Raw genomic sequence first — 26103 nt, forward strand, 5'->3', positions numbered from 1 at the left:
CTTCTTTTCTCTTTCAATTTCACAGTTCATTCCTCATTTTAGTGCAACAGCATGGTAAAACACACACACACACACACTCACACACGAAATCATGTCACATGACTCAGTGTCAGAAATTAAAGAGAAGAGAAATAAATCAGTGCTGTCTTCTGTTCTTTCTTTCTTGTAAATGACAAAAATGATAAGTGATCTCATACAAACATGGCATTTTAAAAGAAAAGAAAAAGAAAAAGTGTCAAATCTTTCAAACTTGTACTTGTGTGTACAGCTTCTGTGTAGTGACAGAGTGAGTGTGAGACAGCTTGACAGATAATAAACGAAAATTACGGCTTTCATTTTAATTAAGATAAGTTGCAGGCATTAATGGGCTGTAAGGGCAGCCGCCGAATGGACTGACTATACATATTATTATTATTATTATTATTATTATTATTATTATTATTATTATTATTTCTCAATCTAAAGTTGGTGCCTTCTGGCTCTTGACCTTGTCGACAGCCTGTCAGGTTTCAAACAGCACAGGAGCACCAGTAAAGCACAACCAGACACATAAACTGCATGATCTCATGCTTTCTCATAATCTTTCTTTCCAGTACTGTGTCAGGATTGTGGACTGCAGTGTGTGCATTTTCACACCACAGCAGGGTTACCAAGTCTCAGCAAAATCTCCAGGCCAACTATGCATCACCAATTGCACAAAAAGACTTCAAACTAGCCCCAAATGTTCAGGCATTGGAAAAGAGAGACGCATTTTTAAAAAATATTTTTCTCAATATTTTTTTTCCTAGTCTATTTTGCTTGCCGATAGTAAATCAGAAGAAACAAACAGAAGGAATGATCACTATCCTCACCATTCCGTTCGAACTTCGGTTCGGTTTCATGATGTGACAAGGTAGCTAGCCTACGTACACAAAAAGCACTCTGACTTGAATTACTGTAACTAAACAATATCGCACAAGCAAGAGTGCTAATGTAGTGAATATCACCACGGCTGGTAATCACGCGATGCTGATATTCAGTACAACAGCACAATTGCAAGTATTTTGTTTACTTTTGCTTCGACGAAGAAAATAGTTGCCAAAGAAGCTGCAGCCTGATAGTGTTGCGTGTTGCCATGCCAACGCACAGACTGACTGACAGTTTCAGTGTAACGAAGTATTGCTGGAAACCTGTAGAATTCCCACTACGACAGAAATGGCTCTGTACATCTGAGACTGTTTACACTTACAGTTTTGCATTGATTGTTTCAGACTACTTTTGCAAGAAAATGATTAGATCAAATTCGGATTATTTGTTTTAAAATGAGCAGATTAAACTAGCCATAAAAAAAAAAAAAAAAAATCCACCACCCAATCATGTGTAAAAACCGCAAACCTGGCAACCATTCACCACTGCGCTCTAATCATGATCGAATCAGGAATTAAATTAATTAAGAATTAACCATTTGCCTGATATTATGATATTAGATGCACACTTATTATCTATGTTATGTTATCTATGTAACTCCGGGTGGAGGGTCGCAGATCTATCTGCAGGTTTCAGCTCCTCCTGGGGATCCCCAGATGTTCCCATGCCAGCTGTGAGATACAGTATAATCTCTCCAGCAGGTTCTGAGTCTGCCTCAGGGTCTCCGTCCAGTTGGACACGTCTCCTTGTAAGTTACCCAAACCACCTCAAATGAGTCCTCTCAATTCGGAGGAGCAGTGGCTCTACTCCGAGGCTCTTCCAGATCACCTTATCAACCCTGTGGAGGAACCTCACTTCCACTCCCTGTACTCGCACCCTTATTCTTTCAGTCATTCTCCTTTAATTATCCCAATTAATTCCAGTTCTATTCCAGTTCAAGGGGCGAATGCTTACACATGGCACTGTAACTACATATCAGGAGTTTGAAATATTTATAAAGATGCATGAGGGATAGCAACTCAGTGATGCTATGGTTTGGACCATGCTATTAGCATAAACACTCAAGCCTAGTGTTGCTCTTCAAAGATGTGATAATGTACATAGCATCACATGATAAATGTGAACGTATTTAATGATCAGCTGAGGAACAGACTCGTATCACACACTAAAGAGTACTGATGATAGTAATGGAGGGATGAATAGATGCTTTGGGGATTGATGCATTGCTTTACCAGAGGGAAGCTGTGGTTACATCAGCAGCAATTCCTCCATGAATAACATCAATACCTTACCCACAATCCATTTCACTGAGAGCGCAGGCAGCAACCGTTGCAATCCCAGTACGTACACATTTTAAAATATTCAACACACTCTTATCTTACATGCTAAGTTCACCAACATGCAAGAGGTGAAGAGTAATCCGAGTCAGATTCTATATTAAAATTACATTTGCAATGTGTTGTGCTGAGGATCAGCAAAGTCCTGTTGCACCAGTTGGATGTAAGTTTCATCAAGATCAAGGATCATACATGAACATAAACCTGAACTTATATACATCAGGGATGGACATGTGATCAATTTATTAGCTAACGCACAATTCTAAGCGCCAGTGCATGCCTAGCTAAAAAGTGGCAGCTAAAGTAATGTGATAACATATCACCAGCTACATAGCTAGTTAAGTTATAGATAGCTAGCATCTTTATTTTCTCGCTTAACTGTGAGCTGATGTTTTGTGCGTATTGTGCTAGCAGGAGTTATAAATGAAGGCTTTGTACTGAAATTTATTTTGCTCTGTTTCGTCAATGTTTCCACATACCTCCTGATTCTGAAAAGATTGTTAATTAATTAATCTAAAAGTAATTTGCTCTATCACCAAACCTCGGCTGATGCATGTAGTGTAGCATGTGGTGGGATTTGGAAGCAGGTGCTATAGGTACAACATTGATGTGTGTCACAACACAGTTAAGCCCATTATGTTAAAACCTACACCGCAACAAACAACCTGTGCTCATGTTTGTTTTGGTTTCTGTTCTAGTCCTGTTTCCACCTCTGTCCTGTTTTTGGTTTGTTGCCTGACTGTGTTCACCTGTTTTGTGTTAGTTCTGAATTAGCTTGCCTTTGTGTGTCGTTGTACACTGCAAAGTCGTATCCAAGCCTTGTTTTCGAAGTTCTGTGTTGCATTGTACTTCCTGGTTTTGACCCTCATCTGATTACAGACTGCCCTGAATTAAGCCGTCTGTCTGTTCTGTCTGAGTCCTGAGGGTTGCTATGGACTCTGATTACAATTCTTGGATTCACCCCAATAAAAGCACTTCTGGGTTTTTGCATCCTGCGGCAATTTTTACTCACTACACTCTACTCAGTATTGCTGTGGAAAAGGAAAGGAATGAAGGACATGAAGGAAGAATGAGAATGAGAGATGGGTGAAATGTGAAAAACGACATGACATTTGCTGACAATAAAATGACACCTCGGTCTTCCTTTATTGGATGAGACTCACACTCAATTAATTAGTTTGCGTGTTCATGTGGGTTTGTGTAGGTGTGATTTACTTAGTGCCAAGGTGAATAAATCCTGTCTGCCCTTTAGGATGAGAGAGAGAGAGAGAGAGAGAGAGAGCTTCAGACAATTTTTCTGTGAATTTATAGTTTTCTTTGTTTCTCTGCTGTCTGTTGATTCTACATCTCTCTCTCTCTCTCTCTCTCTCTCTCTCTCTCCCTCTCTCTTTCCTCCCTTTCTTTCTCTATAAACCCCAAAATGATGCTAACACCATTTCTGATGGGACAGTCAGTAAAATGCTTTTGTTACTGACAAAAAGCTCAGAGTTTTTATTATTGAATAATGGAGTGATAGATGGGTAGATGAATGGGTGGCAGAAAAAAAGCACTTGAGTGGTGAATAGATTTGGAGAATAGATGGCCTCTGGTTTCATCTCTTTGTTTCACCTGCTTACATTCTCTGTCACTTTGTACTAAAGCAGGAACAAGATATCGAGTTTAAAGCACTAACACGTGAAATGACATTTTCTTTATCATTCATTAATCATAGACATCCAGACACTTAATTTTTACATTCATGTTCATTTCCTTAACATTTTAATGGCTAAGTCAGCAATAAAACATGATGGGACATGCTGTTATAATGACGTTGGTTATTTTCCATTCATACCACAGCAATGTGCCACATATCATTTTTTTTTAAATTAATTAAAGAATGACACATAGGTTTAATGTTGTGGAACGTCCCCAAAACAGTTAGCAAGAAACCTTTATGGATGCTAGAGGAAATAATTCACCTCATTCACATTCATTGCACCTTCTCAATCCCTGCTGATGATGTGTTATGAATGTATGAGTGAAGCAGGATGAAAAATATCAGCCCAAGTGGAGATCAAATGCATGAATCTACAGCCTGGGCTAGGAAGAAATCAGCCTCGCTTCTTCATACCATTCAGTGTATTTTTGCCGTTGCACTTAGATCCACAAAAAATCCAATATAATTCTTTGTAAAATGTTTGGCTTAAGCTTATATTGATGTTTTTTTAATCTTTGAAAGACAGGGGGCTAAGCCTGATTGCCCATTTAGACCAGCCGCCCCTGCTCTATGATGAAGTCAACGATCATTAAAAGACACATTAAGAGAGAAATCGTTCCACACCACTCCATCACCTCTCTTTGTGTTGACTCATCACCACTACAGTTGTGTCATCAGCAAAGTTAATGAGGTGATTTGAGCCGCACTTGGCAATACAGTCAAGTGTTAATGTGGCTCTTTGGAGATGACGCTGCATTTCAGTCGAAGCAGCAAAATATGCTGCAGCTGCATAAGCCGCAGTACGTTTTCGCCCAAGTATTTTAATATTTTAAACAAATGCGGGTTCTGACATCACGAGCCTTTGATTTCAACAGAGAAACATGTCGTATTATTGGTATATTTTTTCTGCCAATAATATTTCCGCCACCGGCTCTCTTCGCTCGTCAAACACAGTATTCAGAGTTGAGTTAAACGCTATTTCCTTCTTCAATCTGATTTCTTATCCATGATTTTTTTTTCAGGCTTAAAGGCAAGTGCCTGTGTTTAAACGCAAAGATCTAGACCAGAGGTTCTCAAATAATCTGGCTACTTTTTCGGAGCCATTGAAGTTTTTGCTCTTGATCTTTCCACTGATATAAAACATTAGATCCAATTTGACATTTAATATAACTTTGATAATAGTGGGTTGTGATTTCCACCAGTGTTATAAAATTTAAAAAATAAATAAATCACGAACCTCTTAGTTATGCTTCATGGACCTCTGGGGCCCCTGGACCCCACTTTAAGAGAGAACTCATCTCTGACACTTCAACATAATAAAATTCTCTCAACGTCAGAGGCATGAACTACACACAGGTAGGTTTTTTTTGCGTACTCTGAATGGCTTAAGTAGCTGCATAACCAGTCTCTGAATATTTGCAAATTATCCTGCATGAATATTGATGTAAGTTTTGGTCGTTTGGACTCGCTGAATCTGAATATGGGAATAGTATTGTTTTATCTTAGGATCATTGCAAATTCAATGTTAAATACTGATTATAAATTCTTTAAATCTTCTTCCCATATTTCATGAGTCAAATATATTTCTTGTTCCTCTCTCACTAACATTCTCTTTGTTTACATATGTCTCTGTAGGATGGGCGAGGAGGTGGCTGGGGTGGCAGATGGAGGGGCTTATGCGGGTAAACACTTCCGCATGGGCTTCATGACGATGCCGGCTCCCCAGGACCGGCTTGCGGCGCCGAGCGGGCCGGGTTTCACCGTACGCTCCCAGTCTCTGCACTCAGTGGGAGGCAGTGAGGAGGAGGGGGGCAGCCCGACCCTACGTAAACAACCACCACCCAAACCCAAACGAGACCCCAACACCAAACTGAGCACCTCGTCTGAGACGGTCAACACCACCCTCACCACAGGCAAGGAAGTGAGGGACATGGATAAGAGTGATGGTAAGTGTCCTTTCAGATGAATGCAGATGTAAAACACACATAGTGTGAAAACTGACATATTAACCCAGATTGTGTGATTTTAAACAATTACAAAATGATTCTTTAGAATAATAAATTGTTGTAAGTCAGTAATTTGACTTTCCCATGTTGGAAATCAGTCACAAAGTGCTGACATTGGAGACTCCTTCCTAAAATGTTAAATAAATTGCTACTAAAAAAACAATATCAACATTTGCATGAATATTTTTAATATCCCTTACAGTTCCCCGTGTTTATTAATGCAGAAGTGTGTGCGTTTTACAGAAGGTTAAACAGGGCGTGTAGAATTGCTTCTTCAAACACTGAATCTTTTATACCATATCTGACCAGAATTATGAACATCATAGAGCTAAACACACACACACACACACACACACACACACACACACACACAAGGAATGCTAAATTTCTTATCAATATTTCACCAGAACATCTGGCCGTGTTTCCAAGAACAAGGTCACATCAGCTGTTTGTCCAGCTCTGATTGGTCACCCTGGCGTCTCCAGGAGATCTTACTGGTCAGTTGATATTGATATGAATAGGGGTAACTGTTGGTGTGAGCAACTTTCTGGATCAGTGTGTAGTTCTGGGAACTGACCGCTGACAGAATCACAGCATAACACGGATCATGAGTCATGAGTTATGGCCAATGTTTCTAGGAGAAGGCAGAGCAGAACTCAGTCTCTCTCTGTCTCTCTCTCTCTCTCTCACACACACACACACAGAGAGAGAGAGAGAGAGAGAGAGAGAGACCGCGACCTTTTGGCTTTTTTAGTTTTAGTGAAATCTTCAGTTTTGGTTTAAAAAAAAAACTGTCAGATATTACTATCCCTGTGAAGACATTTGTTCCGCAACAAGAAATCAAAGCCCACACACACACACACACACACACACACACACACACACGCATAGCCTCAGAACATTAAAAATCTATGAATTTCTCCCTAAAAGTGTGCTGTAAGCGGTTTGGCTGAATCCACTGGGTCCTGTATCGGATTAGTGCTTCACTGGACTCCATCCAGAGTGCAGAGCTATTTAAAGCACTTCACCCTTTCATTCTTACACTTCTGTTCACCCACGCGTACACACGCAGACACTACGGCACACATTAATTCTCAAATACGCACACTTTAACTCTCACTCAAAACTATACTAAACAATATAGATAAAGCAAGATTCAAATACCTAAATATCTGCATAATATCTCTGAAGTAACTGTTTTGGTTGACATGGCAAGAGGACCACACTATTTATATGGGGTGCCAACATTTATGGATTAGCCATAGCATATGGCTATGACATCCGAAAATGACATTGTGCTTTTGAAGCAGTGATCTGGTGGTTTTGAGATCAAAGGATGAATATGAGACAATAGAAGATCAGAATTGTGACGTCTGCCACCAAATCTGGATGTAAATATGAGGAAATGAAAGCTGAAATTCTGATCTATCATGTCATTTCATCTTTTGATCTCAAACCCAAATGTCTTTAGTGTATAGCAATAAATAAATAAAGACTTGGCCTTGCCGTTCCAATACTTTTGAAGGGGACTATATATTTATATACTGACTTGCCTCAGGCTGATTTCTTACTTCTTCATCTTAGATGCAAGCTGTGAAGCGCTTATACAGCTGAGAGCTCACTTCGGAGTGAATTAGGCAGAGGAAATATACTCTTTTTTCCCATCACACATGGTATTTCAGAGAGAGAGAGAGAGAATTAGGACCAAACCTTCCCTATGTATCTATTCAAACGCAAATGACAACACCCATCCAAACCTTCGCTAACACGCATTCCTGTTATACATACTCGATGTGCATTCTTACTCTACAGGTACGTTACTGTGGCTGTTATAATGCTCAGTACTCAAGGGGGAGATAGAAAGTGTGTTTAAATCTTTGAAATGTTTTCAGTAACATTACTGATTCATGAAATGGTGGTACACTTTGCTTTTTAAAGTGAGAGAAAACACATCCACGCTACTTGTAGCATCCTCACTACAGACATCCTTTCACCTTTTCTTGGTTAGAACAAATCTGTCCCGAAGCTGTTTCTATTTTCTAATTGACGGTACGTTTATATGAATGAACCAGCACTGCAAGAGACTGATCAAACTGCTGGTCTGCTTTGACAGTTGATGGGGAGAAATTAGCCTCTGTGCTTGCTGTGCATGCACTATAAATCTGGCCATGACCCTTTTGCTAACGCAACGATGCATAAAATCGTACTCTGAGTAGCTCGAAGCTTATGAGTATGCATAGATACATAGGGTATATTTTGGCCCTTAGTCTAATTGTACGTAACTTGCTCTGCCTTTGGGCTTTCTGGCATTTTTGTTAGCACAGAAGCCAACATCTTATACTTCTCTCTATCTCTCTCGTTCCCTGTTCCCTCTCCTCCCTTCTTTCTCCTCCTCCCACTTTGTAATTCCCCGCCTACAACCGGTAAAAGTCACAACAACTTGATATTTCAACTCATTAACACGGGGTAGTCTTCTCTGTTTACAGCGTGACGTCAAATCAACATGGCCGCTCACACTGTGAACAGTGTAAAGTTCCCACTTCTGCTTCATGAATATCATTTCCTAGAAACTGGAAGCAGCTGTTCTGTCCAACCAGTACAGCGAAACTTGGATCGCAAGTCCCAGTAGTATAGAAATGTCCTAAATACACAAAAATAGCAACAGAAATCTGGGTAAACTATATATACACACATTAAAAATACTGTACACCTGTTCGTTCATGCAATTATCCAATTAGCCAATCACCAGGCCTTTTTCCAATCTTCAGCTATGCAGTTTCAGTGAGCCTCTGCCCACTGTAGCCTCTGATTCCTAATCTCAGCTTACAGGAGTGGAATACGATGTAGTCTTCTGCTGTTGTAGCCTATCCGCTTCAAGGTTTGGCATGTTGTGCATCATGAGCTGCTTTTCTGCTCACCACGGTTGGACAGAGTGGTTATTCGAGTTACCGTTGCCTTCCTGTCAGCTTGACCCAGTTTGGCCATTCTCCTCTGACCTCTCTCATCATCAAGAACTCGCAGCACCGCAGAACTGCCACTCACTGGGTGTTTTTGTGTGGAGTTTGTGGGGCAAGGTTCTAGTTCAGCGAGGGTTAATGAAAGACTGATTCAGCAGAGTGATGGCCCTGGGGGAAAAGCTGTTCTTGAGTCTGAAGGTGTAGGCACAAATGGTCCTGTAATGCCTGCCAGATGGCAGAAGTGCAAACAGATGATGACAGGAGTGAGTGCGAGCTTTGAAGATGTTGGTAGCTTTGCTCAGACAGCATGCATCGTAGAGCTCCTCCAGGGCTGGAAGCTGGAGCCCAATGATTTTCTGTGTGCTGCAGGATGACCCGCTGTGGAGCTTTCTTGTCTGCCAGTTTGCTACCGGCACACCACAGTGCAATGCAGGACGTTAGCGTGCTCTCCGTGGGAAATGGTGTTGGTAACACATTAGAGGTCCCCTGAGATGTGGACACCCCCGCTGGTCACTCTCTCCACCATGACTCCATTAATAAAGACTGGAGCATACTCAATACATGCAGTCTTTCTGATGAGCTCAGGAAAGTCGAAGGCCAGATTTTTACCCGAGCACCACCACTCTTTAAGGTTCTGCACCTCGTCTCTGTAAGCCGTTACGTGATTATCTGAGATAAGATGAGCAATCTAATGATTAACAGTAAATAAGGACTTGGAGTTGAGCACTGGGTGATCTCAGTGTACCGTATGCATTTTCAAAGACCAGTTTATAAGAAAAATTATGCAATCAAAACTGTCAAAACAAAGGGAAATCTTTCTAGCAATTAGTTGCTGACAGCACGCACATAAACATACACACACACACACACACACACACAAATAGCATCTATCAAGCCACTGAGCTGCACAAACAGCTGCTCAGAGCCTCCCCGAGAAGTAGAATAAACAGACAAATGTATATCATGACCTCGTTTCTGGACTGAGAGAGTAAGAAAGAGACAGAGGGAATGAGTTATCAGGTCTTTTTTAGGAACTTGTTACCCTATCGATCGGACATACATATACAGCACACAGTGGAGCTGTGATGAAAGAATGCTAATAAGACATGTGTCATAGCTGTAACTTAGAGAACTCTTCAGGATGTGTGTGAAACTGGGGGGATTTGAGAGTGCAGGCTACTTTGGCTTTATTTTGGGTGCGGCACTGCAGTCCTTCTCTTCAATCCTTCCTGTCTTGGGGATTAATAAAAGCATGTTGTCATGTCTACTTCAATCTACAATCTGTGTGTCACTGAGGTCCAGCGCTCAGCTGACGCACATCCCTGCAGTCCATGTGATTACATAACACACACACACACACACACACACACACACACACACACACACTGAATTGCCAGTCCCTAAAGAGAGAGGTTAGTCAGGGTGCCCTCGACTGGGAGTATGAGCAGAGCATCTCTCTGGAGATGAGCAGAGAGAGAGAGAGAGAGAGAGAGAGTGAGCTTGCTTATATGTCTGCCAGCTGATAAAATCAGAGCTGAATTCATTGACAAATGACCTACTTTCTACACTCTATTCATATTCTGTCTCATATGACTTTGTGTTTTTGCTGTAGGCATTCTAAAGCCCCCCCCCCCCCCCCATACACACACACACACACACACACACACACACACGCACACACACACATTTGTCTTACTATCCTTGTGAAGACCTTCCACTGACATGATTATTAATGCAGCTAATTAATGCAATGCTGCACCTATATCTAACCCTAACCTTAACCTAAGTAACCTAAGCAACCTTTTTTTTTTTTAAATAAAAGCTGTTATTTATTTATTTATTTTTTTCATTTGGCTGGCTCCCACAAGGTCAAAACTGTCAGAAAATCCTTTCCTTTTGGGGGCATTTGGTCCACACACACACACACACACACACACACAATAACCATTTCACTTCACATTAAAATTAACACAATTAGTTTATACGTACACACGACTATATTACAATATTCATATATACTATTATGACACAGAGCTGGTGAATTCTCAGTTCTGATTGGTCAGAAGGTGTTGATTAATCTTCTACAACAGCAGCTCTGACAGGAGTTCCAGCTGCAAGGTTTATATTACTGTGCTCAGTCTAATGATTCTACAGTAACAACTACAGATTTATTTGGCAGTTTTGGAAGGAGTCTCCAGTGTCAGTGTTTTGTACTAATCAGGGGTATCTTTAATCAGTACAAGGCTGTAACTTTGTGCTTTGGGGTTTCTCTGTAACTTGACAAGCTGCTTGTTTTGTCTTAAGAGAGAAAAAGAGAGACTTGTGATGGAGTGACTGTTTATAACAAAAGGGATAAGAGGAACTAACTTGCTTCACAGGTGTTAAACAACAATAAATGTAACCAATAATGGATAAAAAGTATGATGTCTCTTTCTTTTATAAATAAAAATGGGTAGCATTGGCATATAGTATAAGAGGAATGCAACACATCAAGATTACTGGAAAATAATCAACATTAGGGTGATAACAGTAACTCTGCTTCACTGATTATTTTTCTATAACAGCATGCCCCATTGTGTTTTATTCCTTACATAAATAAAATGATAACACAGTACCTTTCAGCTTGGGCCACAGCTATAATTTATCAGGCTGCAGTGTTTCAAAGGAGTAACACTATATGCTAATGTCATTGCAATAACACCCAAAGTACTACAAATATATTTGCTTAATCCAAATTGGAAACACCTTTAGCCACTCCTTCAAAAAATATGAACTCTGCTGTGCTTACTAAAGCTCTAACATACTCAAACAGAGAAATGATTTATAAAGAATTTAGGATGTAGACAAATCATTGTGTTGCTCATTGAAGTGACGTGTACTATACTAATTCTGCAGCTTTATTTTCTGCAGCATCCAAGAGTCGTCCATGCAGTGAGGAATATCGCCGCATGCCTCCTCCCAAACCTAAGCGCAACCCCAACACTCAGCTCAGCACCTCTTTCGATGAGTCCTACATCCAAAACCATGGCACCAAGTTCAAGTCCGCTTCTTTGCCACGACGACAGAAGAAGAAATCAATGTCACAGAATCAAAGCCCTGCCCTGGACACTGATGAGGAAGCAGAGCCTGTCTACATAGAGATGGTGGGAAACATCCTACGTGACTTTAGCCAATATACTGGAGGCAATGCTGATGAGGAGGACGATCAGGGAGAGAGTGTGTATGAGGAGATGAAATATCCCACCTACGAAGAAGCTGCGCTATCAACTGAGCATGTCCATGCACGCTGGGAGCCAAGCCTAGCTCCTGCGGTTTCAGATATAGACCTAACGCGATCATCAATCCCTCGTGGCTCACTTTGTGACATACCCGCCCCCTTTCCTAACTTACTGACTCACAGGCCTCCCCTGTTGGTGTTCCCCCCTGCACCTGCTCAATGCTCCCCAAATTCAGATGAATCCCCCCTTACTCCTCTGGATGTCACCAAACTCCCTATGATAGAGAACGTTGGCTATGGCAAACCTGGTTCTTCCCCAACAGCTGGTGATTCTGGACAACCCTTGCCACCACAACAGTCTTTGGGGCAACACCACCATCACCATCATCACCATCATAAGAAGTCACTGGACAGTAAAGAATCTTCAGCCTCCCATACAATCACAGTATCTGGACGTTCCTCGGCTCCACCTCTACCATCAGCACTATACAAGAGTGGCGGTTCTTCAGCGGCTCATGGTTACCCTCGCAGCCACTCTGCCTGCCCATCCCCTATCAGCATGGGCCGCTCTTTGACCCCCCTCAGCCTCAAACGTCCACCACCATATGACGCTCTGCTGACTGGCACGATTCCCCGCAGTGCCTCCGGAGTGTCGCATAGCTCCCATGAGAGCGGACGTCTTTCAAACTCCTCCAGCATCCATGGTGGATCCATGCAAAATGTTTCCACTGCATCAGGTGGATCAGGGGGGTCTAGTTCAGGGTCAGGAGGCCGTGGATGTCGAACACCAACCAGTCCACTGGATGAGCTCAGCAACTTGTTTTCCTCTAGCAAGAATATGCTGAGGAAAGGCTCCGGAGGGCGCAAGAACAAGGAGCTCAGTGAAAGTAAGTTACAATTGTTTTAATAAGAAAAGTAATGCTCTGGCAAAGCTTAAAGTATCTGATTGATTTGAATGCACACTACTTTTTAATGCTTGATAACATGTGAAAAACCTAATCGATGTGAAGAATCAAATGTTTGCAGAGCTTAGCACAACTGGAAAATGGTATAATCTCACTGGTATTCAAGTCAACAGAGGAAAAAATATGTTGTGCAATCTTCGTTTCACAAATCAGTTCTTCTTTTATAATGATAATCCTAAAACCCCAACCTCAGCCCCAACCTTAACCCTAAACCTTGACCTTAACCCTAAACCCTGACCTTAACCCTAAACCCTGACCTTAACCCTACACCCCGACCTTAACCCTAAACCCTGACCTTAACCCTACACCCCAACCTTAACCCTAAACCCTGACCTTAACCCTAAACCCTGACCTTAACCCTAAAGCCTGACCTTAACCCTAAACCACAATCCAAACTCTAAACCCCAACCCTAACTCCCAACCCCCAACCTTAACCCCAAATCCCAACTTTAAACCCCAACCCTAACTCTAAACCACCCTACCCCCACCACTACTCCAAACCCTAACCACTAATCCTAACCCCAATCCTATACCCAACCCCTTAACCCTTCCACAAAAATTCCACAATTTGTGCAATGACTATGAGGTTAAAGTTTAGAATATCAGCTTCAGTTTCAAGGTTTTTATATCCATCTGAACTATAACAGGACTGGCAAACTTTATTATAGATAGAACATTTCAGGGAACCGCAAGCAGTTCGATATCTCATACTGTCATGGTGACATGGGCTTATATGTCCACCACTGGAGCAGTCTCAGTTGTTCACTTGTCAGTACTGATGATGCGACTGACAGTAGCAGCAGATAGCGATTATGATCCATCTAATCTAGATGTAAAAAGAATCTGCTAATAATTCTAACAGTCTTCTATCTAACATCCTAGTGTTTCTGTGCTTCAGTACTGCAGCAGGGTTATGGACCGGTTCTTGGCTCTGACAGTGAATACATTATGCAATTAGAAGTGGTGGCTGGTGGTGATATTAGATGGAAGGCTAAAATCTAATATCAATAACTTGACAATGAAGCTATTAGGGTTGGGCAGTGCATTATATCACAAGGTGTCATTGATGGCGTAATAAGAATGATGTAGGTGAAACCATCATACACACACCCACACTTAAAGGCAGGAAGACACTTCGTGATTTCTAATTTACTTTTAGAAATGCTGTACTGGGTTGATGCAGTGTTTTTTTCCCCAAATAGTAAGCATGGTATACAGAAATGTAGTAACTCTATCATTCAAACCAAAAACACTTATGGTTCTGTCATCATTGTGTGTAATTTGTACTTTCATTGGACAATAGTCTGTCTACTTTTAGTTTCTCTGCAATAGGCAGTTTGGGGGGAAAAATGATCTAAAAATGATGAATAAATAATCAACCTTGTTCACATTACACCCTTGACTGTATTTCACATGCGCCTTCTCAATCACTGCTGATGTGTTACAGATGTGTCAGCGAAGCAGGATGAAAAATATTAGCGCAGATGAAGATGACAGGCTGCATGAATCTACAGTCTGGGTTAGAAAGAAATCAGCCCCAGCCTCACTTCTTCATATCATTCTGTGTATTTATCAAAGACCATTTTTAGTGCAGTTTTTCTTGGTTCCACAAAAGGCATCGGCAAATAATCTGATGTGGATGCCACGCTAGCGCATTTACACCAGCCGCCCCTGATAATTAGTCAGTTCAGGGTTAGTAGAAGTGTCACTGTTAATCTGTCTCTGACTGCTGAACCAGGCAGACTAAAGGACCAAAGTTCATGTCCCATTGCACCTCTGCTGCCTCTTTCTCTCTCAGTCATGCTAATGAGTGTGTGTATGTGTGTGTGTGTGTGCAGTCACTTGGTTGTGTGTATCTAATCCTGTCAGTGCTGTGGGCAAGCCTTGGTATTTTTTCCCCATAGATTAATTATTTAATGCATAGGTTTCTCATGGGCTGTGCAGCACAGACTGTCTACAGGTCAGAATCCGGGAACACACACACACACACACAAACACACACACACACACACACAAATGCACCCACAAAGAAGATCAGTTAAGCTTTCTCTGGTGGGTCGTCCACTGTTTATTACCATCAGTGCTTCACTATGGCCTGGTGTTAATAGCAGAGAAGGATAATTAAGTGGAAATTAATAGAGCACAGCATGGAAAATGGAACCACAGTGACTTGAGTGAACATAGGTTACTTTAGTACTACCCTTGAGAAGCTACATAAGATATCTATATGTTTCCCAGAAGACAAAATAATAACAATTTACACCAATCATCCTGTTCAAAAGTTTACACCCCCCTGGCTCTTTATGTATCGTCTTGCCTTCTTGAGCATCAGTGAACGTTTGCACCTTTTGTAATAGTCGTGTTTGAGTCCCTCAGCTGTCCTCAGTGTGAAAAGATGGACCTCTAAATCATATAGCTGCTGTTGGAAAGGGCTCAAATATGCAGAAGATGCTGGAAAAGCAGAGAATGTGCAGGATCTGGGGGATTTTTCTGAAGAACAGTTGGCAGTTAAACTGCTCAGGACAAACAATGGGCTCATGAATAACTATCATAACAACAGTCGCTGATCATCCAGGTAACACACACAGTATTAAGACTCAAGCGTAGGGAAACTTTTGAACTGGTTCATTTGGGTAAATTCAGTTATTATTGTGTCTTGTGGACTACATGTAAATATCTGCCATGTGAAATAGCTTATTCAGGGCAGAACTAAAAACCTAAACTAAATAAAAAACTGTAATTTTTATGATCTCTCTTATTTTTTTAAATTATTAACATTTTGCAGATTCTGCAAGGCGTACTTATGACCCCGACTGTATGTGCTGTATACACTCCTGGGCAAAAAATGGCCCAAAATGGCAAAATATTAATCTTTTAATGATCTTAACAACAAATCACTGGTGAGGAAATGATCAGGAATGAAACAGAGAGATAAAGGAGCTCAGTATGGGAGCTTTTCCCTTTGATTTCTGTAAATGTTTAAGTCTTGTGGCTCTTGATGAGCTGCATCAGGTGCAGCAGAAAACCAAATAATCACTAATCTATTGAGAAAGAAAATCCCAGAAGATATTTTTGGAAAAGTTTGTACACCCAGACATGCGTTAGCTTGAATTTTACATCAAACATTTTAATCATTATCATGATTTTGCATACAAGAAGACTATAGAAGTGAATTTCCCTGTTTCTAGCTTTTCCCCAAACAGCAAAAGGAAACCAGTGAACGGAGGCACAGGAGCTCTCAGGAGCATCTGCTTCATTCCTGCTCATTTTCTCACAAAAGCAAAGAGTCGTCACAACAGATATTGACTTTGTTTCATTTATTATTGTTTACTGCTCTTTATAGTATTTATTTAATGTAGAAACATTTAATTTCATTATTTTTGAAGGCATTTTTGCTCTACAGCATTTCTTTGCCTGTGCCTAAGACTTTTGCACAGAACTGTATATATATAATATATTATAAAAATATATATATATTTTTACTTGTCGCTGTTTTGTGAATGGGACATTGACAAGAGTAGTGTTTCTGGATACCTAGAATAATTCTTTAAAAATATTTTTCAGTTAGTTTTTTAATATTAGTAATGAACATTTTCCCTTTCATAATCTTTTGGAGTGTGTTAATCTTTTTTCTTGGTGTTAATACATTTGCCACATGTTTTTTAAGAAATAATAAGAGTTATAAAAATGAAGGAAAAAATGTTATGTTTATTAGTTTTTTCAGTTAAACACTTGCTAGGCTGATTAACTATCAGATTTAAATAGCACGTGTTCTTACTGAATATGTAATTTGGGGATGTTTGTATGCAATTCGATTAACTAAGTACCCAATCAGTTTGCATGTACAGATTAATGCAACCAAAGGGCAGGTATTAAATTTGTGCAATCTCTTTTCTATTATTTTAAGGCATTGTTATACGATCTACTAAGTCTTCAAAAGGCGAAATCTTATCACAATTATGCCTCAGGATCTTAAAATGGTGTCTTAATATTATCAGGGCAAAGTTAGTTTCATATTAGATTATATTTTATTTTCATATTAGATTATTATATTCCTATCTTTACATTGTATGTGACATAATTCACATTATATTTTTTTGTAAATCACAATTTATCCTGTTTTAGTGCTAGTTATTTGGGCTCTTAGTAAATAATCAGCTGTGTAGTAGTTATTTGAAATATCCTATTTGTCAATTCGCATAATTCTGCAGTACATCTAAGTTCTGAGAACGATGATATTAGATTACAGCTGTATTATCATCAGAGAGTAATATATGAAATTAGAATGTGTTTTATTATTTATAGTTCCTATTAATTCTTAATTTATAATAATTAGACTACCTATTTTGCTTGGTAAACAAATGTATTAGAACATTTTGTGCTTTGATTTCACTCTTACTTAGAAACATAAGAATACTGTAAATAATATATCAATATATAATGCTTTTGCGTAAGATTACAGCCACTTTAAGCAGAAGAGTGCCTCCATTTTGGCCCGTGTTAAACACAAACACGATAGCACTATACACACTGCTGTTACGAACACACACACACACACACACACACACACACAGAGCTGAAATAATTGAAAAGCTTTCATCTGTTAGTAAAGCAATTTCCTTAATGCGTTCGGAGTGAATGAAGGACATGATGAATGTGATCACTAATAGGTCCCCAGTGAGAGAGACAGAGACGGGGAGGGGGACAGAAGGGACATATTAAATATAAACCCACTGACCATGTAGCACACTCTTGCAGTTTAACTTCATCTTTCAGCTAGCTGTTGAGAGTTAGGCATCAGACTCGGATGCAGTTCTGTTATCTAATTCATAATGAATCAGCTGATGAAATGACTGAAATTACTCTAATATTTGGTTTAAAAAAAAACAAATTCGTGAAGTTTGCTAACATCTGAGAGAACAGCAGTGTTGAACAATTATGTCTACAGATGTTTGTCTTTTTCTCACCTGGTTCCTCGAGGGTTCTTTGGGTGGTTAACAGTTCTAGCTTTGTAAAGGGGTTCTACTCTTAATATTTCATCCACAGTTCAGTAAACTCCTAGCTCATTTATTCCCATTAGTACTTCATCTAATGCATTATGACTTCGCATTTAACTGAGACTTTTTTCCTTATGAACTACTGCATTCATTTGAATTTGAAAAGCCATGGTTTTCCAGGTTTTTTTCCGTAGATCTGGGAAACGATTGGTGCATTATATCTCATACGACTAATTTGATCAGGTGATTTAAGAGCCACTAATGGTCGGTTTAATTACATCACTTTGCTTATTAAAATTTCAACCAGTGCAGCAGAGAAACTTTTTTTGTAGATGTCAGAATTCTTTTCGATACTTAACATAAAAGTGGAGCCCAAACGTGAAAACAGAGGAAAACACTGTATCTGTATCAGTTTTGTGCTCCAAATATCTGTATATGTATTCAGATTTTAAACCTGAAGTGAGTGGCTAATATTCACGTATCAATGTACCCCTTGCTGCAAAACAAAAAAGTCCTACCTGGGCGGAGTCAAGCCAAAAGTCCAGGGGGTGGAGACAACTGGGTGTGTTTTAGCCTGGATAAGGTGTTGAATGTGTTGTTTTGTCTTGTATAGCATTGGCTAGTTTAGGGATTAGGGTTAGATGTATACTGAAAGGAGGATTTGGACCAGATCCAGCTCAACCCCTTGGACTTTAGGTTGTGTTAGTGAGGACTATCTCGTTCCAGTGCCATAACAGGGCTACCAGGTTTCTAACCCTTAAAGTGCAGGAGTGTGCACATGCAAATAATTCATTTTGGAAAGATGAAAAGTGTGAGTAGGTAAATGTAATGCTTGCACAGGAGCCTGCCAGTGATCAAAGCATCTATTAATGATCAAATTTTTTTTTTATCATTTTTGAGAGTCTGAGGCTTAATCTTGATAATCCTTCTCGTAACTAATACTGCTGGAAAAGGACTGCCGCAAATATAACATCTGGTTTTTTTCTGTCCTATTCGTTTGCACACACAATCGTAGCTGAAGTCACCTGAAGTGACTTTCCAGCTGCAGCAAATCTGGTTGTGGGTGCCAAATCAATTTCTATGCATGAACATCACCCTGGGTTTTGTACTTTCAGAAAGAAACTCCTCAGATTTGCATATTCATTAAGGCAAACCCAAAGCTGGACAACACTTTGGCACAATGTCGGTCATTAAAAAAAACGCAGCTCTCTGTGTATCCTGTTATTAAATCAGCTTGCATGACTTTTACTAAATCAGTGCCGCAGTAAATACACACACTGCCCTCTAAAGGCAGCTACGCTTTCTGGCTCCACAGTGGCACCATGTGCCCATTTTGCTGTAAGTGCATGTGTAGTGTAGTGAAGTGACCGAATAATAATAATAATAATAGTAATGATTGTGATGCTTTATTTGGATTTCAGTATTTTTTTAACTGAAGTGTAACTGTACTAGTGACTTCTGCACTGAATATGGAGTAAAGAGAACATGGCTTTTCTAAAGCAGTTATACCTTCTTCACCTCCACCTGTCCATCTCTCTCTCTCTCTCTCTCTCTCTCTCTCTCTCTCTCTCTCTCTGTATCTCTCACTTCATGTTCTAAAAGGAGACACTAGAGCAAACTTCTGAGAATGAAACATAGCAACATGTCCAGGATGTCACACCTTCTTTATTTCCAGATGTTGTCCATATCTTCATCTCTTTCTTTCTCTTCTTCTCTCTCCCTGTTCTCTGTATTTTGTCTCTCTCCCACTGTTGTCTGTCACTCTGTCTCTCCCTGTTCTCTCCCTACATCTCTCTCAATCTATCTCTCCATCTCTCTCCCTGTTCTCTCTTTCTTTCACTCTGTCTCTCCCTTTTCTCTCTCTCTCAATCTCTCGCTCAATCTGTCAATCTCCATCTGTCTCTCTCCATTCTCTCTCCATGTCTCTCTCCCCAGTCTCTCTCTCCATCTCTCTTTCCCCATTCTTTCTCTCTCTCTCCATCTCTCTCTCCCTGTTCTCCATCTCTCTCTGCCCATTCTCTCTCTCCATCTCTCTCTCTCTCCCTGTTGTCTGTCTCCATCTCTCTCACTCCCTGTTCTGTCTCTCTCACTCTCACTGTCTCTATCTGACTTTCATGTTTTCCTGATTCAGCTCTTGACTCTACTCAACTCTGATCAGCAAAATTCTGTGACTCTGTGTGTGTGTGTGTGTGTGTGTGTGAGTGAGAGAGAGAGAGAGAGAGAGAGAGAGAGAGAGAGAGACTGTGTGTATACATGTGCACTTGTATGTAAATGACAGAACAATTCTGAATTCTGCCATATTCAACAGACAAGTTATTTCTGTTGATAAGCACATGTATCTGTGTGTGTGTGTGTGTGTGTGTGTGTGTGTGAGTGTGTGAGAGAGAGAGAGAGAGAGAGAGAGTTTAATTACATGTGACTTTGCCTTTGGGCTCCTTGGCATTTTCACTGGCCATTATCTTGCTCAGTTCTCTCTCTCTCTCTCTCTCTCTCTCACACACACACACCTTTATTTTTCTCTTTCCTCTATTCACTTCATTGGATTCATGTGGATTCGTTTTGACTTAAACATCTGTTCACATTATACTTGTGTGTGTGTGTGTGTGTGTGTGTGTGAAGTTGAAGGGAAAACCAGGAGCCACAGCATTGACAGTAAAGATCGAGCTCTTCGTAGCTCCTCCCCAAAAGTGCAGGACTGGGACACGCCCTCAGGACAATCTGCCACGCCCACTCGTCTAGGCCGCTCCTCCATCAGCCCCACCACCATGCTGGGGACTGGAACCTCAGGTAACTCAAGACAAATAGTGTGTGATGGGTGTAACGTAGAATTTGACTTTCGGATGTTGCCGTGAAAATGCAGTTTGTCCAGAAGGTTGTGTTACTGCGTGAACTTTGAAATCTTTCAAATCCGTGCCTCCTTTTCTCTTTACCTCCTCAGAGCCAAAAGCTGCCTGTAAGCTCGGCCGTTCTGCCTCTACGTCAGGAGTGCCGTCTCCAGTAGGAACGCCTCAGCGACACGCCCCCGAGTCCTCAGCCAATCAGAGCGGGAGCCCATGCCAGGTACTGCACTCACACTCTTCGGCGTGAGCGAGACGGCGCATGCGTGTGGTGCTCTGTCCTGTCTCCGTGTCTGTCAATCAGCCTGTTAATCCGTGTGTCTTCTATGTGTGTCTGTTTCCTTTTGACCTTATGAACACTTGACTGTGCGTCCACTCCATCCTCATCGCCGCTGTCTCTGCTGACGGTGTGTGTGTGTGCGCGCGCGTGTGTGTGTGTGTGTGTGTGTGTGTGGCAGGACTCGCAGCAACACAATTTGTCTCTATCATGTGTATGTTTCCATTTGGTCCAGATCAGGGCTGCACTCCGCCGGTCTGTTCACTACTCAGCAATGTTCTGAGGATCTTCTCCTCAGTATAACAGAAGTGTTAGGAGAATAAAATAACTTTATAGTGCACATCAGTGTGAGCGTCGCAGTTACTGAGCACCAGATGAAAAAGTAAAACGTCTACCGCATACCACAGCGTAATAACCACATAAATGCTCATCAAAAATGATCTGCTCATAAACTTTCTTTTTTTTTCACCTAAACTTTGTTTTCCATTTATTTAGCTGTTTAATCTGTACATTCGGTTCGCCAGACTGTCAAAAAGGCTTGGCACAAGATACATCATTGAATCATTAATCAATCGCTAGCTTAGACGATAAAGAGACACTCACCAACACCTCCTGTTAGTCACTAAGCAGCCATCATGAGTTCTCTACAACTTTTCTCTACAACTGATACGAACTCCACAATGAGGATAAATCAGCTGACTATCATCGATCATTCACAAGCTTCTCGATCCATTAGAAAACAAATAAATATTTTACTCTTCCACAAGCAAAAAGTTAAAACTATATTCGTACTGAATCCTTTACCATTTTATAATATAATCTCTCTCTCTATCTCTCTTGATTGGCTACGGCTCCTGCCGGTCACTGTGTAATCAGACTTCTTTTGTATCTAAAGTTGCCGCATGACAACGTTTCATTTATCTGAGCTGCCGTATGTTCAGTTTTCCAACCCGTTCTGACTCCCACCCTTGTGCTACAACACTGACTGTCAATTACTATTAAAACATTGTCGACTCAGGAACATAATACTATAATATTTTCTTTTTTTGGACTAGTTGAATAAAGAATAATTATCATGACCAAAACAATCCCATCTCTTTAATTTAATAAATTAATTGAACATTTCTTACTTTTAAATTTTAAGTTTAAAATGCTGGGGAAATCATTGCTGCTATTGTTCAATATTAATAAAACAAAAATTTAATCAAAATATAAGTGCTAAAGAGGATCTCTGAACAGGAAGAAGTAGACTAAATGAATTTTGCTTAAGTATTTTGGTCATTTTAATACAGAAAACCCTGCTCTGGACCCAGGACCATTTTTGTCTCTTCTTTCTGATAAGCAATATGTATATGTCTTTTACACTTATATACAAACATCAAACAGCAGATAGCAAATATAGCTAATTTCATCAACCTCAGGACTATCGAGCAAATTTAATGTATATAAGAAGTACACTATTGTATGTATTGTACACTCTTGTTCTCGCAGTAGAAATCTGTTAATGCATCTGTGGATTTTAACGATGCCGAATATGCAACATTTTCAGATATTTCATAGATAATTCAACTAATGTTTCATCTGCCATTTTTAATTAACCCAAAGATTTTGGACGGTCATGCCTTTGTACCATTCATTTGTGAAGAACACTTTGTTTTTTACTTTGATTAAAACCGCAGATTGGTTTCGGATTGGAAAAGCAGTAATTATTACAGTATCATTTTTCAGTGAATCTATTCCGTGCTCTACTTTCACTCTCATTTCTATACCTTATCGCTATATTGTTTGATGTGTGTATATACAAACGCTGTCTTGATGTCAATGTCATGGGTCAAATGCACCTCTGCATATGTTTGCCTGTATGCTTTTTTCCTGGGTTTGTTTTTCTGTGTCCTTCTGTGTACGATATCAGCGAAGGCCATTTGCTATATTCACCAGGATAGAGGAGTCTGATATATGATTACACACACATACACAGAAATCAATTTCCAGTCCTCACATTGCTGTATATAACCCCCAAAAATGGTTTAAAAATATATAATGCACTAAACTCAAAATCCCTGGTCATGTGTATCTGTGACTAGAAACTAAACATCTAAGAAATTAACCAGCTAAAACTCCAGACGAATCTAATCCTCGTTAAACTAATCGAATGAAAGTGAACAACAAAATAAAATCATGTCGGTGGTTTACACTCTTTTTCCTGTTTGTCCTGTGTTTTCTGTGTGTGTGTCTGCTGCTTCCTACCTCAAAAGCACAACGTTGTGTGTTTCAGTGAATGTTGGCGTGTGTGTGTATGTGGGTGTGTGTGTGTTTCCGTGTAAGTGTATCTTAGGATGTTTGCATTTGCTAGTACTTTTAACGGTGCATGTACACGGGGTCTTAGTGTGCATGAGTGTGTGTACATGTGTACCTCAGCTAGCTTAGATTTTGTGTGTGTGTGTGTGTGTGTGTGTGAATTAATGCTAGAAATACTTCGTTCAGTTGCTACACTGCTTAACACACATGGCTCTTTAATATGCCTAATATTCTAAAGTTTATTATAAATGGAATTTCCAGCTATTTACCACTGGCTTCTAAGAGGAATAATGCAATTACTAATGTACAAGGGATTAGTCCCTTTGAGATCTGATGACTATTTGACTGATTTATACACAGACTAAATAAAAAAAAACAGTTTGAATGTTAACTATGAAGAAATATTTCCAGAAAGAGTCAAGTTAGGTAAGAATGACCCACTTAACATGACATACAATGTGGCATTTAGTGTTAGATTGCACAATATTTCACCATCTATTTTTAATGTTCAGGCCAATTACACCAATTAATATTACACCAGGTGATATTAAACGTTAGTCTACGATGTGAAATAGCCAGCAAACACAAATGACCCATTTAATATGTAGTTTTAAACCATGAATAAAATAATGCGCCCATCAGTAATCTATATACCTGTCTTTTATGATCTCTCTACTACTTACTTTGAATTAGGTTGGGAAGTATATAGCGCTCTACTCTCTAGAGATCGACAACCAACTAAGTCTTATATATAGACCCTAGCTAGCATGTTGGTGATAATACTCTGAGCTTTGTCATTACGCAATGATTTGCCAACCAACTCGCTGCGTACAGACATTCTTTAATATTAAAACTAACATGTGATAAACACTCACAGTCCCTTGGCTTGTGAAAGTACACTCTATGAAAACTTACAAATAGCAACCAGCAACAATTCTAGTTTTGTGAGAACATATTCGCTAACACTTTACTTGCCATGGAAGTAACCTGTCAGGCCCGATGTCTTTGGTAAGGAATAAACCGCTCGTGGTGTGCTGTTATAGGAAAATAATCAACGACTGGGTAGTGTGATGTTGCCTACAATTGACAACGATATCAATTTTAACTGTTTGTGGAACGTATACGAGATCGTTTTGTTGCTATAATAAATTATTATATGTAACATATACATATCAACAGCTATAGAGGTAATAGCTAATTCTCTAAAATGTGACATCAGTCAGGTTTACTGCAGAATAGAACGAAAACTGTGCAGGATAAAAACTGAAACTAGTGACATGTTCAAATAGTAAATAAATAAATAGAAACATAAGGGTAAAGATGGCACCAACATTCTCTTACCCCCAGATGCCCCCAGTGCCGTGGGCATGCGGGGACAACACCATGATGGAGATGATCGAGAAGAAAAGGCATCTTTGCAAGGAGATCAAGGCACGGCAGAAGCCAGACAAGGCCCTGTGCAAACAAGACAGCATGCCCATCCTCCCCAGCTGGAAAAAGACCAACGGGGGCAAAAAATACGGCCCTCCACCCTACTCAGCCCAAACCACAGTCTTCTGGGACACAGCTATCTAACACGAGGGAGAGATTGAGGTAACACGGTAGCGAGTAATAATCACCGTTCAAGGCCTCCAGTCTATAGACACTGGAACACCGGATGAGGAGGGGGTGTGGCCAACCGGTGGCTGTTTAGCCAATAGGAAGCAAAGGGAATTTAATTGAAATTCTGTAGCAAATCAACTTAAATCTGAGGGCTTCAGATTTAAGTGTCCTTGGTTTCTTATCACTGTTTGTATTTCATATTTTTATATCGAAAAAAAGGAAAATGTGAAACGATGCTTGGTGTCAATCGAGGTTTTCTAAAGGAGAAAGTCGAGTGTAAACAATTAGCCATGCGATGATATGCATCCCCTCAAAGATGGTATTTTTGTTCTGTTCCTCTTCTTTTCTTCCTTTTTTTCTTTTTCTATGTTTCTATGTTGCATCAACGCTTATCAGTGTTGAAGAAAAAAAAATCTATAGCTTATAATATATGGTATAAAAAAGAACTATGTTAGAATTGAATTGAATATGTGACAATTTTTATATATGTGTTAAAGGAATGTCAGAGGATAATTTTTTTTCATATAGGGATTTAACAAAAGCACTATTTTAAGAAAAGGAATCTATTTTGGACATCTTAAGCTTGGGTATTGTAATGAACCGTTGAGATGGTGGATTGTTGTCGAGGTCTTGTTGTGTGTACTTGAGGTGCTGATCTCTCTTCAAATCAAACTCAACTACTTTAAAGCCTGATATTTCTGGTGCTGTTCAACTCTTTTCTTGAGTTTTCCGCCCATAAGGACTACACCAACTCGGTCAAAAACATAGTTACAAGTGCCGTGACCGTTAAAAGGAAGTACGGACAAAAATGCAAAAAATGGCTAACAAGAGATGGAAGGTAGAAGGATGTACAAGCCTGTTAGCATGCTAACTTGACCATATCATCCCTTTAAGTTATATCAGGCAATACCACAACAAATTCCATTGTTTTTAAGGAAAAGAAACACTTTCTATGAAGCCCAAATTCTATGATGCACTGCTTGATATCCTTCTCAGTTCCCGTGTGCC

General features: G+C 40.0%; 1 protein-coding gene across 1 annotated transcript in view; it reads left to right on the forward strand.

Moving 5' to 3' along the window:
• Positions 1 to 25797, forward strand: part of nyap2a (neuronal tyrosine-phosphorylated phosphoinositide-3-kinase adaptor 2a) — a 42524-nt gene extending 16727 nt beyond the window's left edge. Inside the window, exons 3-7 of the mRNA XM_026943296.3 lie at positions 5575 to 5885; positions 11813 to 13006; positions 20701 to 20868; positions 21020 to 21141; positions 24841 to 25797. Of these exons, the coding sequence (XP_026799097.1) occupies positions 5575 to 5885; positions 11813 to 13006; positions 20701 to 20868; positions 21020 to 21141; positions 24841 to 25068 (2023 nt within the window). The 3' untranslated portion in view covers positions 25069 to 25797. The remainder of the gene's footprint in view (positions 1 to 5574; positions 5886 to 11812; positions 13007 to 20700; positions 20869 to 21019; positions 21142 to 24840) is intronic.
• Positions 25798 to 26103: the final 306 nt, after the last annotated feature.

The sequence above is a fragment of the Pangasianodon hypophthalmus genome, chromosome 14 (genome assembly GCF_027358585.1).
Source record: "Pangasianodon hypophthalmus isolate fPanHyp1 chromosome 14, fPanHyp1.pri, whole genome shotgun sequence".
NCBI classification, from domain to species: domain Eukaryota; kingdom Metazoa; phylum Chordata; class Actinopteri; order Siluriformes; family Pangasiidae; genus Pangasianodon; species Pangasianodon hypophthalmus.